This window comes from Adelges cooleyi, unplaced genomic scaffold (assembly GCF_023614345.1).
Source record: "Adelges cooleyi isolate 19-005CV unplaced genomic scaffold, UGA_ACOO_1.1 ACOO_flye_CR_arks_rails_tigmint_CR_PRNA_666, whole genome shotgun sequence".
Lineage (NCBI taxonomy): Eukaryota > Metazoa > Arthropoda > Insecta > Hemiptera > Adelgidae > Adelges > Adelges cooleyi.
In genome coordinates, this window is record NW_026096367.1 from 63821 (window position 1) to 78491 (window position 14671).

The 14671-nt window shown below is 29.7% G+C and overlaps 1 protein-coding gene across 1 annotated transcript; it reads right to left on the reverse strand.

Moving 5' to 3' along the window:
- Window positions 1-221: 221 nt before the first annotated feature.
- LOC126845067 (BTB/POZ domain-containing protein 9-like) lies at window positions 222-14370 on the reverse strand. The gene is made up of 11 exons (XM_050583629.1): window positions 14270-14370; window positions 4611-4694; window positions 4189-4318; window positions 3912-4075; window positions 3371-3454; window positions 2571-2634; window positions 1380-1484; window positions 905-1169; window positions 680-833; window positions 350-599; window positions 222-272 (listed from the first exon to the last, which is right to left on the reverse strand). The coding sequence occupies exons 1-11, from the start codon at window positions 14368-14370 to the stop codon at window positions 222-224; spliced, it is 1452 nt and encodes a 483-aa protein (XP_050439586.1).
- Between the last annotated feature and the right edge of the window lie 301 nt (window positions 14371-14671).

Below are 14671 nucleotides of genomic sequence, written 5' to 3' on the forward strand. Positions count from 1 at the left end.
ATAAGGCTTATGTTGGCTTGTTCAGCATAGTAAATGGATTGCTTTAATCATTGCAAGATTTTTATACTATTACCTCATTGAACTAAGGATATATGGTTGTGCAAGATGGACCACTATGGAACCGGTTCCCAGCCGATGAAATGTGTATTTGGCATGTCTATGCGGGTTTTCAATGTACTTATCTAATAGCGATCTGTTATCAACACTATTTTCGCCTTCGATTACAGTCGCATAGTTAGATTTTGAAGCGACATTAAAATTGTCATTAGGAACTTGATGAAAATAATAAATTAGACAAATTTACAAATTTACATATATTAGCATTTTTTGTATTCAAAAAAAGGGTTACTTTATTGGTTTTCTTACCGACTAGTCCGTTTTTAATTTTTACCATTTCCATTCCTGTTGTATTGTAATTGACGTTCAAAATTACAAAACTCACATTAGCAGTACTGTTGGCTCCAACAATGCGTATATACCGAACTACTTGTGGTTCAATCCACAGCTGTTGAATTGATCGACAATTGTAATTCGAATGATCTATAACAAGTGTCCATTCGCTCGCGTCTATTGAAACTTCAATGTAATACGAATAAAACCTAAAGTACCCAACAATTCGAATAACTTGTATAGTAGTGATTTGTAAAAAAATGCAAATACTTATAATTTAAAAACATACTTTGGTTTAATGTCACTTCCGTTAACATCCCCTAATATTATTTCAATATAGTTTATAAATGATAGAGTATTCAACTCCATCACAGTGGCACTGCCGTTAATTTCATTGGTATCTGTAAAAATCTGAGACAGTTCAACAAGATTCAGGTTGTTATCTAAAAAAATGAAATAATTAAAACCAACATGATTTGCGAATTACGAATATTAATGTGTACAGCAAGCGTACTTAGCTGTCCTCGAAATTTAGGCTTATCTGATGAACTCTTGTTTCTACATTGCACGGCATCTGCAAGTTTACTACCCAGTGTATTCCTGGCCTCGGAAAGTTCTTCGTTGCTCATTAACGGATATCTGACGGCGGATAAAATTTGGATTTTAGTTTCAGGATCGAGATTGTTTTGGTTCTTTTTGATCCAGCGACAAACCGCGCGGAATATAACTAATTCGTTGGCATAAAACGAGTCGCTGTTGAGAATTTCTAGAAGAGCATCCTGAAAACGAAGAATGTACATCAACTCTTTACCTATCACGTTCAATATAATATAATGTTTCTGTTAAAAAAAAAAAATCATTACTGCAGTCAATGACAGAAAGTCATCAGATCGCAATACTCCCAATGGGTTGCTATCGATAAAGTTGAGCGATTTGATTTCGAGATCATTGTATTGGTGAAGTCGTGTCATAACCAAGAATGAACATACATTGCGTACTTCTATTACCGTTTCCAAATACACGCATAGTGTATATTTCAATTCTAAAATGAGCAATAAATCTGCAATACGTATTAGTTCGAAAACAGCATTACCCTAAAAAATATAACAATAAATAATGTAGTTAATATTTTTTATTAACCTGTTTTTCGATTAAACAAATAATTGTAGGTATTTAATAGATCAAACACATACTATCGGCCAAACGATTACACAACTCTAATACAAATTATACAGGTTGATCCACTTATCGTGAACCACTCAATATCTCATAGGGTTTAATAAGAAATTACAATTTTTTTTTTCATAATTTTTATATACAATGTGATATCAATTTTTCACATTTTTTTTTTTGGTTTTTACACACCTCCCAAACCCGGTTTTTTTGATAGCAGCTTTTAAAACTTAAATGGTAACGTATATATTTTATTAACTGTTTAATTTGAGAATAATGTACTAAAAATGTTGACTGGTCAATAACAAGTTTCGGATAACTACTTTTAAGGTTATAAGAGCTTTAAAGTTAGGATGGGAGGAGAAATGTGGTTGGAAAATGCGCGCAGATAAAAATAATACTACACTCCACCTTTCCTCTTGCCACAAATTCAAAACTTCAAAAATAGTTATCCAAAACTGGTTATCGACCAGTTAAAATGTTTAGTAGGTACATTGTTCTCAATTCAAAAAGTTGATAAAATATGTACGTTACCATTTAAGTTTCGAAAAAAATTGTGAAAAATTTAGATCACATTGTATAAAAACAATATAAAAAAAAAATTGTAATTTCTTATTAAACCTGATAACATATTGAGTGTACACGATAAGTGGATCACTCTGTATATGTATATATATATTTTTTTTTTAATTACCTCTTAAAATTAAAAAAATTTATATCTGAAAATTCTGATATTTTTTCTAAGTTTTAAACTAAGTTGGGTGGGGGGAGGGGTAAAACAAAAAAAATTATGAAAAATTGAGATCACGTTGTATAACAACGATATGAAAAAAAAATTAATTTCTTATTAAACCCTATGAGATATTGAGTGGGTTACGATAAGTGGATCACTCTGTATTATGCCGTTTAAAAACCGCTAAGCTACGTCGATTATTCTTTACCTCTAAATTATTTAAATTCATTCGACCAGAATAGATATAATAAAGCAGTATTTTAAAATAGGTTACTGGGACTTCATTAATGGTCATCACAGACTGATTGGCTTCTACAAGGAATCCAGAAAATGCTCTCCTAAAAATAATAATGCACAATATTACTACAAACATTAAGTTATGGAGTAAAACGATAAAAATTGTACTCTTTGATTCGTAAGTTAGACGGTTGTACTCATTTCATTTTTGGTATGATGAAACCACTTGTTTCAGCTTAAGCCTTTTTGTCTCGCACCGTCCCATTTTACAATAATAAATATTTTTTTATTTTTTTTTTACTCTCGTGTTGAACATTAATTAAATAGGCTTATGCCCAGTACAACAAACCAAAAGTTGTGTTAATTAACTAATTTATTTTTAGTATTTCTTTTGTTTTTTTTAATTTTTTTTTTTAAACTAGCGATCCGCTAAACGAGTCTTTAGTTTTATAATTTTAGTGTCAAAATATATAAAACAATTCTTTTCGATTTTATAAACGTCCGTCGGCATATTCCATTTAGTTTTAAAATATTTTGGATGGTCGCATTGTTAAAAATAAGTGGAAGTAATTAAAAAAATAGAGGTCTCGTTTTAGGTCATATCGTACCAGAAAGACCCAATGTAAAAATATCTAAAGGGGCGAGGCTGTTGACCCGGTTTGATGAGGAATGCCCCAAATACAGGTAAATGAAGATTTAATTTATGCTCAAATTTTAGACCTGATGTTCAAAAACTAGAGCTACAAAAAAAAAAAAATATAATAAAAAAATAAATAGTTTTCATCCGCCCAAGAAGAAAGGCCTAAAGAAATATACATAATAATAAGAATAATATACCTAAAATATTCACAGCGTGCGGCTAAAACAACACGATGGGCGTTTATTTTTTCTCCTTCTACTTCCAAAAGAACATCTGAAAATCTGAAACATTTATTAAAATTGTTTAATAATTCACATACGAATATAAATATTATCAATCAGTTATGTATAATTTCTGATTAAGATAGTTGGCTAAAATAATTATCATGGTTCGATGTTATCTTTGTGATTTACAGTCACTAGATTATAATAGAAAATAATATAAGTAATGAAAAATTTAGGGTAGTAAGAGAATGAAAAACAATAAAAGGTGGGGGGGGGGGAGATAAACCTATTTATTTTGACCGGTCAGTCAAAGCAATTTTTAAATAATACCTACACCATATTTTGTCACTTTCTGCACTACCTAGTTAAAATCCAATAATAATTATCACACGAAAATTGGCAAAACAAGACACATTAATGGCTTAATTTTCCCATATAATTTCATATACAACACATTATAATTTAACTAAAAATACTGTAAACGAGACAAACTTTCTGAATTCCTGTCACTTACTCGATGCTTAGATATAGGTTGCTTATGTCCTTGATCAAGAATTCCGCATGGTTAATTTCCATCTTACTGTTTTTTTTAATGTTTTCCACTTGGGGTAGTGAATATTTTATGTTTGGAAAACCCAATAAGTCTGAAGCACGAAGTAATTCAGAAACATCTGTTCCCTAAAATAAAAATAATAAAAACACATAACATAATTTAATAGAAAAAACAAATATTATAGGCCACACTATCACATAATCCTAATAAAAATTATATTATGGCGTTTATTCGTTACCTCTAGAGCACTGTAACGTATTCGACCAGTATAAATGTATTCATGAAGTATTCTAAATGTGTTTCCTGGAATGTCATTAATTGTCATCTTGGTCTCATTGAACTTTATAAGATCTTCAAAAAGAGTTTTCCTAAAAAAAAAAAAAAACATATTATTACAAACATTAATTTATGAAGTAAAACGATATTATTTTGAGGGATGGGCTAGGCAATTGTACTCATATCATTTTTGATGTGACAAAATCATTTTCTAAACGACTATCAGCATATTCCATGTAGTTTCACAATGTTAAAAACAGTAGCAACGTTAAAACTACGTGGAAATAATTTAAAAGACAGTGGTCTTATTTTAAGTCACATTGGACCAAAAAGTCTAATGGGCATTCTACGGGGTGAGCACAATGACCAGGTTTAATTAAATACCTAAAATGTGTGCTACGTGCGGCTAATACAATACGATGGGCGGGCAATGGTTTTCCATCTAAAACCAAATCAACATCTGAAAGCCTGAAATAAGTATTAAAATTGTTTAATAATACACATACGAATATATTACGTATCACTTAACTACGAGTAATGTCTAATTAAGATAGTTTGTTAAAAAAAATGTTCTTACAACAAATAAGTATCGATCTTATCTCAGTGACTTATAGTCATTAATTTAAATGAGACAATAATAATTTAGGTAATGAATAATTTAGAGCAAAAAGGATATAAAGAACAGAAAACGGGGAGAAGATGAACGTATTTATTATGACCGGCCAGTCAAACATAGTTTTAACTAACACTTGAATCATTTTTCGCCACTTTGTGTACTACCTAGTTTAAATCAACTAAGGATAATTACACTAATTGGCGAAATGGGACGCACTAACGGCTTACTTTTTCAATCTTATTCCATGTTTAACACATTACAATGTTAACATAGTAGAATACATTTAGCGCTATGATAAAAAAAACTGTAAACTAGACAAACTTGCTACATTTTTAAAATAATCAAGTTAATAGGTCCAAATGTAACACAGCATACTCGTTGCTTAGGTAGAGATTGCTTAAGTCGTTGACCAATAATTGAGTATGATCGATTTCATCTGTACTGTGCGCTTTAAATAAAAATAAAAAAAACAATTTATTTTTTTGCATTAGTTTGTATGATTTATTTATTCAGGCAGTATCTCCCCACCCTAACTTTCATTTTTTAACCACATGTTTATTTAATACTTTAAATAATAAAATTTTGATAGTTTTATCGAACGTAACAGAATGTTTTAATAATTTTAACTATGTTAACGGCCCTAGCATTTGGTCTAAAATATAATTATTTTAATGGGTACAATAAAGTTTTACCTTAGAAACAATTACAATTTTAAAATTACCTACAATTCAAGGGTTAGTTAATTTTAAGTTTTACTTGAATAGTTTAGGATGGTTTACTTAATTTTGGAAACTATTATTTTTAAGTAGGTATAAAAAATAGTGAATTTTATCTAGTAAATTTAAAGCACTAGTTAATTTTAAAAGTAAACTTGCATATTCTATTTAATTTAAAATTCTTTAAGATTTAATACAATAACAAATTGGTTATCATCAATAAGATCATACAGAAATAAATACACAGTTGGTCCAACTAAAATTTTGGTTCATAGAAAATTATAGGGGCATACTAAATTTCTAGTTGAAGCATTTAGTTATTCCAACTAGAAAAGTATTGTGCCCAAGAATTAACTATAATTTTAATTGGACGAACTATGTATTTTTTTCCGTGCACTCAGTTTAAGTGAATGAGCAGAAGCCGCTAACTGTAAGAAGCTTAACCCGGAACCTAAACAAAAGATCCACGAAAGTGGACTGTATATAAAAAACATTTTAGTAAATAACAACGTTTAGTGATTGATGCTATAAAAATGATATTGCATTAAGCGAAAAACCAATATATAATAATACGAGACAATTTTACTTACTGTCTAGCCTGACTCTAGAACACATTTTTTCTACTTATAAACTAAAATATCATGTTGTTCAAAGTAATCCAGCTTCAGAGTAATAATTGGATTTTTTTTTTCATAGTGTTTTTATATAATCAATTTTCCATACATTTTTATGTTCCTACCCCTTCAAATTAGTTTTTTTTTAATAGCAACTTTTGATTTTCATATGGGATATGTTTTTTTTTTAAATTATGATTGAAACTAATTTGAGAGGGGGGGGGAAGGTACTAACATAAAAATTTGTAGAAAATTTAGATAAGATTATATAGGTATACAAGCTGTCCCGACCCGGCGTTGTCCGTGTATTAGTGTATTGACACACGATCAGCTGATCGGATCACTGTATCCCTGTGGTATGAAAAATGATACCGTAGATCTATTGACAACTATTGATACTATTGATAATCATATAAATTTAATTTTAAAAAACATTTTTGGGGTGGACCACCCTTATCACTTAGGGGTATGAAAATTAGTTAACGTCCTATTCTCAGGCCTACTGAATATGCACACAAAATTTCATTAGAATCGGTCAAGCCGTGTCGGTGGAGTTTTGTTACAAACACTGTGACACGAAAATTTTACATATATATAAAGATATGTGTGTTTGTGTATGTATTATTAAAATACTAATTGGAAATATTAATAACTATGTTGGTTGCCGCCAAACAAACACTGACCACAATGTTTGCAGTTTGTATTTAATTATTTACTGATATCAGCCAGAAGAAACGTGTCAAAAACCGGTGACTGTGTGTGGACACAGCGAAGCCAAAGCGTCCCCCTCTCAGTTTGGGCGATACCATGATAAAAAAAAAAAACTGTGTATCGACGTCGATGACAAAACGCACAAGCGGATAATGATATTTACAAAAGCTAGCAAGGCTGTTGCGCTTGGGCCAACGACAAGGCGGGGATTTGGTTAGGCCGAGACGGCAAGTGTGGGGCGACGATGGCCAATCATAAATGGCCACGCGAAATAAACGTATCAATTTAAAAATTGTACGACTTTTGGCTAACCAACAAAAATACCAGTGATGTCCTTGGATTACATGTTATAATAAACGAGCAAACGACAAAATACAACTTAACGTAAATTGTTATTTGCTAATTAATAGGTCATCTCACTAGGAATTAGTGTTCAGACGTATGAAAGTTATGATTAATTTACTAACATTTATAACATGAGTCATGTCCCTCGTACATCATACAAATGAAAATGTACAGTTTAATGCACGGTAAAAATGAAATATAATACAAACAACAATATCATAGCACAATAACACACAGATATCAAACATACCAAGTAGGCTGAATTCTCTAGTAAATTAAGCGATTGCTAAATGAAACGTTTTATGAATCACACGGTTTCAACAATAATTATTAGCGTCATAGTGAAGAACAAAGTGTTTTGGCTAAACAACAAAAATGCCAGTAATATTGTTATACTTCTTGCACCACCCTCATATAATAAATGAGCAAACGACAAAATACAATAATTTAACCTATGTTGTTATTTGCTAATTAATAGGTACTTTCGTGAAAGTGATGTTGATTTATTTTTATATTTTGAGTCGTGTTCCTCGTACATCACACAACTAAAAATTTACACTATATTACACAATAATAATTGAATTAGTCGCATGGAAAAGAATAAAAAAGGCGAAAAAACTATTGTACTAAATAGGAACTTCAAAATAAAAATGTTAAAGAAAATAGAAAACTTTTACTAATCTTTCGATGATCTAAGCAAAAATGATAAATTACTTAGTAGTTAATTGTTTTTTTTTTTGTTATTATATATCATCCGCTGCAGATTAGTATTATATTATTATATAATATATATACAAAAGCCCGCAGAGTTTTTAGTATTCTCCAATTTGTTATCAACTTTCGAAAGTTAAATGGTAACATACATATTATTGAAACAATTTTCAAAAATGTTGTTTTTTTAAAAGTCGATAAAATAAAAATGGGATTACAATGAGTTACAAATGGGATTTTTATTTTGTGTGTGGTGTAAAATAATATTATTTAAAATGTTTCCGAAAAGAAATAACAAAATTTTAAATGTTTCAAAGTAAATGAGTATTTTTATAAATATTTATTTACTTAAAGTTTTTTTTTTCTTTTTTAGTGCCTTTTAATATCATCACTTATAATCAACGAGCCCATACCATATATAAAATGTTGCATTTGGCAAATGAGTATTTCACCAATAGATTTTAGATATTTTTAACATGAATGTGTTTTGGCCCGGTTACAAACAACAATTTGCGTAGACAAAAAAGCGTACCAGTATACAGCGTTTCATTTTCATATATTATTATAAATTTGTAAATTATTTAGATGTTTATAAAATATAATATGTACCTGGAGTTGACCATAAAATAATAAAGGCTGAGAAATAAAGCAGCATATTGTTAAAATACATGTTGAACACTTTACAAAGCACTATAAAAAAACCTTGTCAATAGATATTGTAAACCAGCTCGAATATGTAGTTTTATTACAATGGCGGACAATTTCTTTCTATGCTTACCAGGCTATGTTGTAAACGAGTCCCTGTGTTTACATAAAGTGTAAAGAAGTAAAAAAAAAAAAAATGTACTCGTATTGTTCAAATAATGAAAAAAAATATGTTCTTATACTTAACGCAAAAAATATGAAGACTATACGTGTAAAAATTTAACGGGTTTAAAAAACAATAGATGATATATTTCTTAAAATTTTTACAAATACCATACCACATTGTGTGATTCGAATATACGAGTACCTATAAAAATGCTTAACATTGAAAAGTTAAAATAAACAAAAAATCAATAGCGGCTTTGTCTTTTACAAAGATGTATTAACCACCCGAAATTATTGTACTTACTAATAACTAAAATTATTTTGGGCACCCATTTGTGTACGCTGGTATAAACTATACTCCATAGATACAAAACATAACAGATTTATTGAGTACCCATTTTACAATTAATACCCAACTTGTTTAAACCACAGCTACATAACGTACCGTTCCCCCTTATCACCTACTTTTGGACGTTCAGCTAAATAACTAAAAAGGGCGAACGGTCGTCGTTAGTAACGGAAATTAATGTATTGAAGCGCTCCAATTTCAAATCTTCAAATATTAATAACTCAGTTAATTATTAATTATGTTAATTAAAAATTTGTTTGGCCAACTTTTTGATTTTTTAGTTTTGAACCATAAAAAAAAAACATATTGTCCCGTTTGTAAATCAAAAGTTGCCATCATAAAAACGTAAAGTAAACGTAGGGGCTAGGAACATAAATATTTGTGAAAAAGTTAGATCACATTATATGTATAAAATAATAGAAACAAAAAAATTCGATTATTATATTAAAAAAGTTGATGAAATGTATGCCATATCAATTAAGTTCAAAAGTTGCTATCAAAAGTACTAATTTTGGAGGGGATTAAAACAAAACAAAATTGTGAAAAGTTATGATTGTATAAACACTATAAGAAAAAAAAAATTGAATTTCTTATTAAATCCTATGAGATATTGAGTGGTTCGCGGATGGTGATCACCCTGTATAAATTGTTGAAGGTTCGGCGAAAAAAATATTGAAAATTAAACAGCTTGTTTTCGGTTTACCGTTAGAAAAAAAAACCATGTTATAATATCGTGTCGTATCTTTTGTATATTTTTCGGATAGTGTGCACCACGGCAATAATTTGGATTATAAAACTTGAAACTATAAAATGTTGTTTTTGTAAATGTGACTGTTCAAAACCTTAAAGGTCGTGTGTAACCAAATGGTGTACTTTATACTTTGTATGCAATGTGAAAGTCACTGTAAAAAAATACTGTACAATAGTATAACGTGTTGGAAAATAATCACCATACATCGATAGCTTTTATACAGGATGATTCATTATGGATAAGACACTCATTTTCTCAGAAAATATGGATATTTTGAGAATTTTTTTTCCCTAAGCTTTTAGGTACACATTTTACTACATTTTCCCATATTTAGAATATTTTTATCTTCAACCCTTATGTGTAAAACAAGTATCGCATTTGGTTATATTTAAATAGGAACGTATGTTTTTAATTTTATAAATCTGTTGACGAAATTTTTAAAAAAATGTTAGCGTTTGAATTTCTGGTTTTCATCAATCGCTTTCCTACTTATTAAGACGTTGTGAAGATTTAAAATTTTGATCCATATTCATTTGGGATTTCAACACGGGTAGCTTATTATTTCCTATTAAATATAATTATCGACCCTGTCGTCCGTCGATAAAACCGAAAACCACATAATAATAACACTAAAATTCAAAATACTAGTTGTTTACTTATAACTATGCATTACACGCTAACTGCAATGTAGTTACAACATGTGTTGAGGGGTGAAATAACAAATAAAATAATTCTAAACATTTCAACAAACGGTAAAACACGAATGTACAAAATAGGCATTTGCTGTAACTTATGTAAATATACAGTTTAAATAAAACGGTTTTTCTTATAGTAGTACAATACAAAATATAACTTGTAATTTGTAGACATTGCTCCGAAAAACACGGACGTATAAAAAAACCTAACCTGCCGGACCCTGTGTTACCAACTAGAATAAAATTTCCAATATTGAAAATCGAATAATTATTATCAACTTTAAAAAATAATTCAAAACCTTCATAGTCTATGTATTCAAATACTTACCAGAAAAAAACATAATCACACAGTGATCGTTGGTTTCTTTTTTAATGGCGATTTTTTTCACGAACAACTAAAGATACAGAGAGTGTTGATAATTATACAGGTTTTCGGAGTCCGGTATATGTGGTGTATTTGACCGAAACCTTAATTTTGTACAGATTTTAATTTTTTGCTTTTGTGTTGAAACTTATTTTATCACGCGGTAAAATAAAATAATTATCATTTGTGTGTTGTACGAAATATTTTCAATATTAACAGTCGATAAGACAAGGATAAAATACAATTTTAAAAAAACCTGTACAAGTTACTATATGTAGCACATATTTGTTTTCTGTATATTGAACACAGGATTTATTAAAAATGTAAAACTAAACATATTATGCTATCTGTGAACAAAAACCCTATGAGAGTATAATATCTGATTCTAGAATATTGTCAGTTTACTATTTATTACTACCCAATCCGAGTATAACCATCTATTTTCTAAGCTACTATGACAAACACTAACACAAATATATAAAAAAAAACCCAAATTCTAGTGATGTTATGAGTTAAAAATGTTATAATGACAGAAAATAAAAAAAAAACAGTACAATAGGGCCGGGACATAATGGGAACTGGGACCTCACAATTTTACAGGAATTATTACAACTACATAAGTGATAAAATCACTTTCGAATAAACGCTTCGATGCGAATCAGTAGTTAGTATTTTTAAACCAATAAAGTCCAAAACAAGCAAAGTAAGAAAGCATTAAAGAGAAGTGCAGTGTGTACAAATTAGCATCAAAGCGTTTATTTAAAAAAAAAAATTTATTTTTAGAAATAAGTTGTTTTAATAATTTATACAATATAAACGTATTGCGACGTCAGGCATGTAAAATAATACCTAAGATACCTTTCGGGTATACTGTTTTAGTTATATACCGTGTAATCGTTATCTATAATATATTTTGTGTATTGATTGTTGATGCATCTATTACTTGTATCATATTTTTTACCATTGAACCGACTTAATAAAATCGATAAATTTGTCACACCTCCGTAAACTTAATAGTTCAATGCGATTTTTAAAAAGAAAACGAATACAAGATGGCGACGTTTGTACTCCGACCTCCGCACAATTACCACCAATCAACACTATGTACATCCCAACTAGACTCACCTTTTCTTGTTTTAATCAATTTGTTACATTGTCTATACAGGGTGATTCAACTGGTGTAAGACATTCATTTTCTCAGAAAATATAAATATTTTGAGAATTTTTTTCCCTATAATTGTAGATGCATATTTTTGAATATTTAGAATATTTTTTTTTTTTGTCAACCCTTATACGTAAAACAAGTATCGCTTTTGATTCTTTAAATGGAAATGTAAGGTTTTAATTCGATAGATCTGGTGGCAGCATTTTTAATTCGTAACACCTCCATCGCCAAAAAAGGGAAAGCAAAATCGCTTTTTAAAAATTATTGTGTAGAATTACAATCAAAAAGGTTGGTTTGGGCTTATTTAACTGTGTACAAATTACTGAATGGTTTTTAATGTTTCTTAAAACTAAATTTACAAGTTATGATTACTTAAGATAAGGTTAATTAGTTAGTTATTAAAAATGTTTTTATATTTTGTTAATAACAATAATTATTAATTACAGTATACAATAGTCATCACCGATAGGCTTAAGTGACCGCGACCTATGGATGCCCAAAAAATAATATCATTTTACTATGTGTAATATGTATAGTGAGGGTTGTGGAAAAAAATATCCTGACTGGCCAGTCCGATTGTCATTGGACTGAGGTAAATTTATAAAAGCGTAATTCAGAGTACAAAAATTAATCTTACTTATTTTAAATTTAAAATCATTATGATTTCTTATTGTTTTTCAACACGTTATCGTGTGCTAAATTCTAGATTTGTAAAATTTTAGATGTGGTTGTGTAGTAGTTTAAAGAAGTATCATCGATACAAAAAAAAAAACAACACTGAAAACAAAGAAAAATATTTTTATGTGGTTACACACAATACTTCAAGGTCTTTTATATGGCTAACGCATTAATAGTACGAAAATCTGAGCACATAGGCCATTATTAAGCGAAGAGTGAATTTGTCAAACGTTCTAAGTGCCAAAGCAAAAAGATTGAGCTTTATAATTTGATTTGTATTTTATTCATTACCGGAAACACTTAACATATTTTTAAGTGTTAAATATGATTATCTTTTTTATAAGCAACTATTCCTCACTTGACAAATTTACAAAATTGTTTCCTGTAACGCGCGAAATACAAATCAAATTATAAAGTTCAATTTTATACTTTGGCACTTGGAACGTTTGACAAATTCACTTTTCAAGCATTCTTATGTGTATTATTATTATTATTATTCATACGTTATTTCATATCGATACGAATTTCAAGTGAATAAGACACAACAAAAATTATTTGTTTTATTTCAGGTTTACTATAATACATTAGCACATTTCATACAACGAAAATTTAGAGTATGAAATAAAACCATTATCAATTGGAAACCTAAATTTGGCCCCCCGTTTAAAATGTCTGTATTCGTTTGGAAAAATAGTTCTACTCATTACAATTGTTCTAAATACTAAAAAAAAAAAAAAAAATACTTTAGATAAGTTTTTTAAATATTTATTAGGTATATTGTGAATACCAATAAAAAAAAGATTAGTCGATATCAAAGTTTGAACAAATATTTATAGCATTAGTAACATTTCGAAAAATAAGCTGGGGAAAAAGGTATAAAGCTACCAAATAGACATTATTTATGTTTTTTTATTTTAGACACTTAAAACAATGTAACTAGGTCGACGTTGCTTTTGTTTTGGATATATTTCTTACTTAATGCATTGGTGTATAACTAATAGGTAAATGTTTGAACAAGCATACAATACATCACATTAAAATAGGTTTTCTTCTTTTTTCACAAAATAACACAACTTAAGACGAGTTTTCACTACGTTTTCGTGAGAAAAAGTAAATATACAATTATTTAGAAAAGGAATAACAATTATAGTTTCAAAAGGTTTTTAAATGAATATAAAAATAAAATAGAACAATTACTCATGATCGGATGTAGAAAAATTTAGGTGCCCTAAGATCACAATTGCAGCAACATGGATAAAAAAAAATGTTTATGCAAACGAAAATTATAATGTTTATATTATTATTTATTTATTTTACATATTTTTCATAAAATGAAAAATAGTTAGTGCTTAAACTCCCGGCAGAGTGGGGTCTTTAGTTCCTCCGTACCTCGGCTCTCATCCTTGCAATGACACGACATGATGCCTCAGGTAGAGCGGTATAGATAATCTTAAGGCAACGTTCGGGAAAAATCTGTATGTCCATCTACCAAATGCACAGATGTCCCATCTCGCTTGCCATCTGGCACAGAGAGTGAACCATAGTTCCCGTAGAACTCTGTCCTTGTCAGCAGAAAAACGTTTTCTTAATACCTCAATTTCGGCTTGATATGTTGCCATTAGTTCAAGCGGCAATGATCTGGAGCAAAGAGGTGGCCGCGTTCGATTAGCGCCCGTTAGGCCAATCAAAGCTCTCATTTGCAGTTGGCAGAGTATTTGACTACCGCGTTTGGACTCGGCAGCGGGGTACCAGAATTGTATACCGTATAGGATTCTGGGCAGAAAGACACAGTTATAGAGGAGCGTCATATTGCTCCTGTCAGTAGCCCGTATGTCGCTCTGAGCCTGGTAAAGAAATGCAGGTTTTTGCTCTTGATTTCAGCCAAGTGCTGGTTGTACGAGAGATCAGTCGCTACTGTGA

Coding starts and splice junctions, on each gene's coding strand:
- LOC126845067 (XM_050583629.1), bottom strand. CDS start 14,370: ATGGCAACATATCAAGCCGAAATTGAGGTATTAAGAAAACGTTTTTCT. Junction 4,695..14,269: donor TTCACTCTCTGTGCCAGATG/GCAAGCGAGATG, acceptor TACTTATTTCAG/GCTTTCAGATGTTGATTTGG. Junction 4,076..4,188: donor TACGTTACAGTGCTCTAGAG/GTAACGAATAAA, acceptor TTTTTATTTTAG/GGAACAGATGTTTCTGAATT.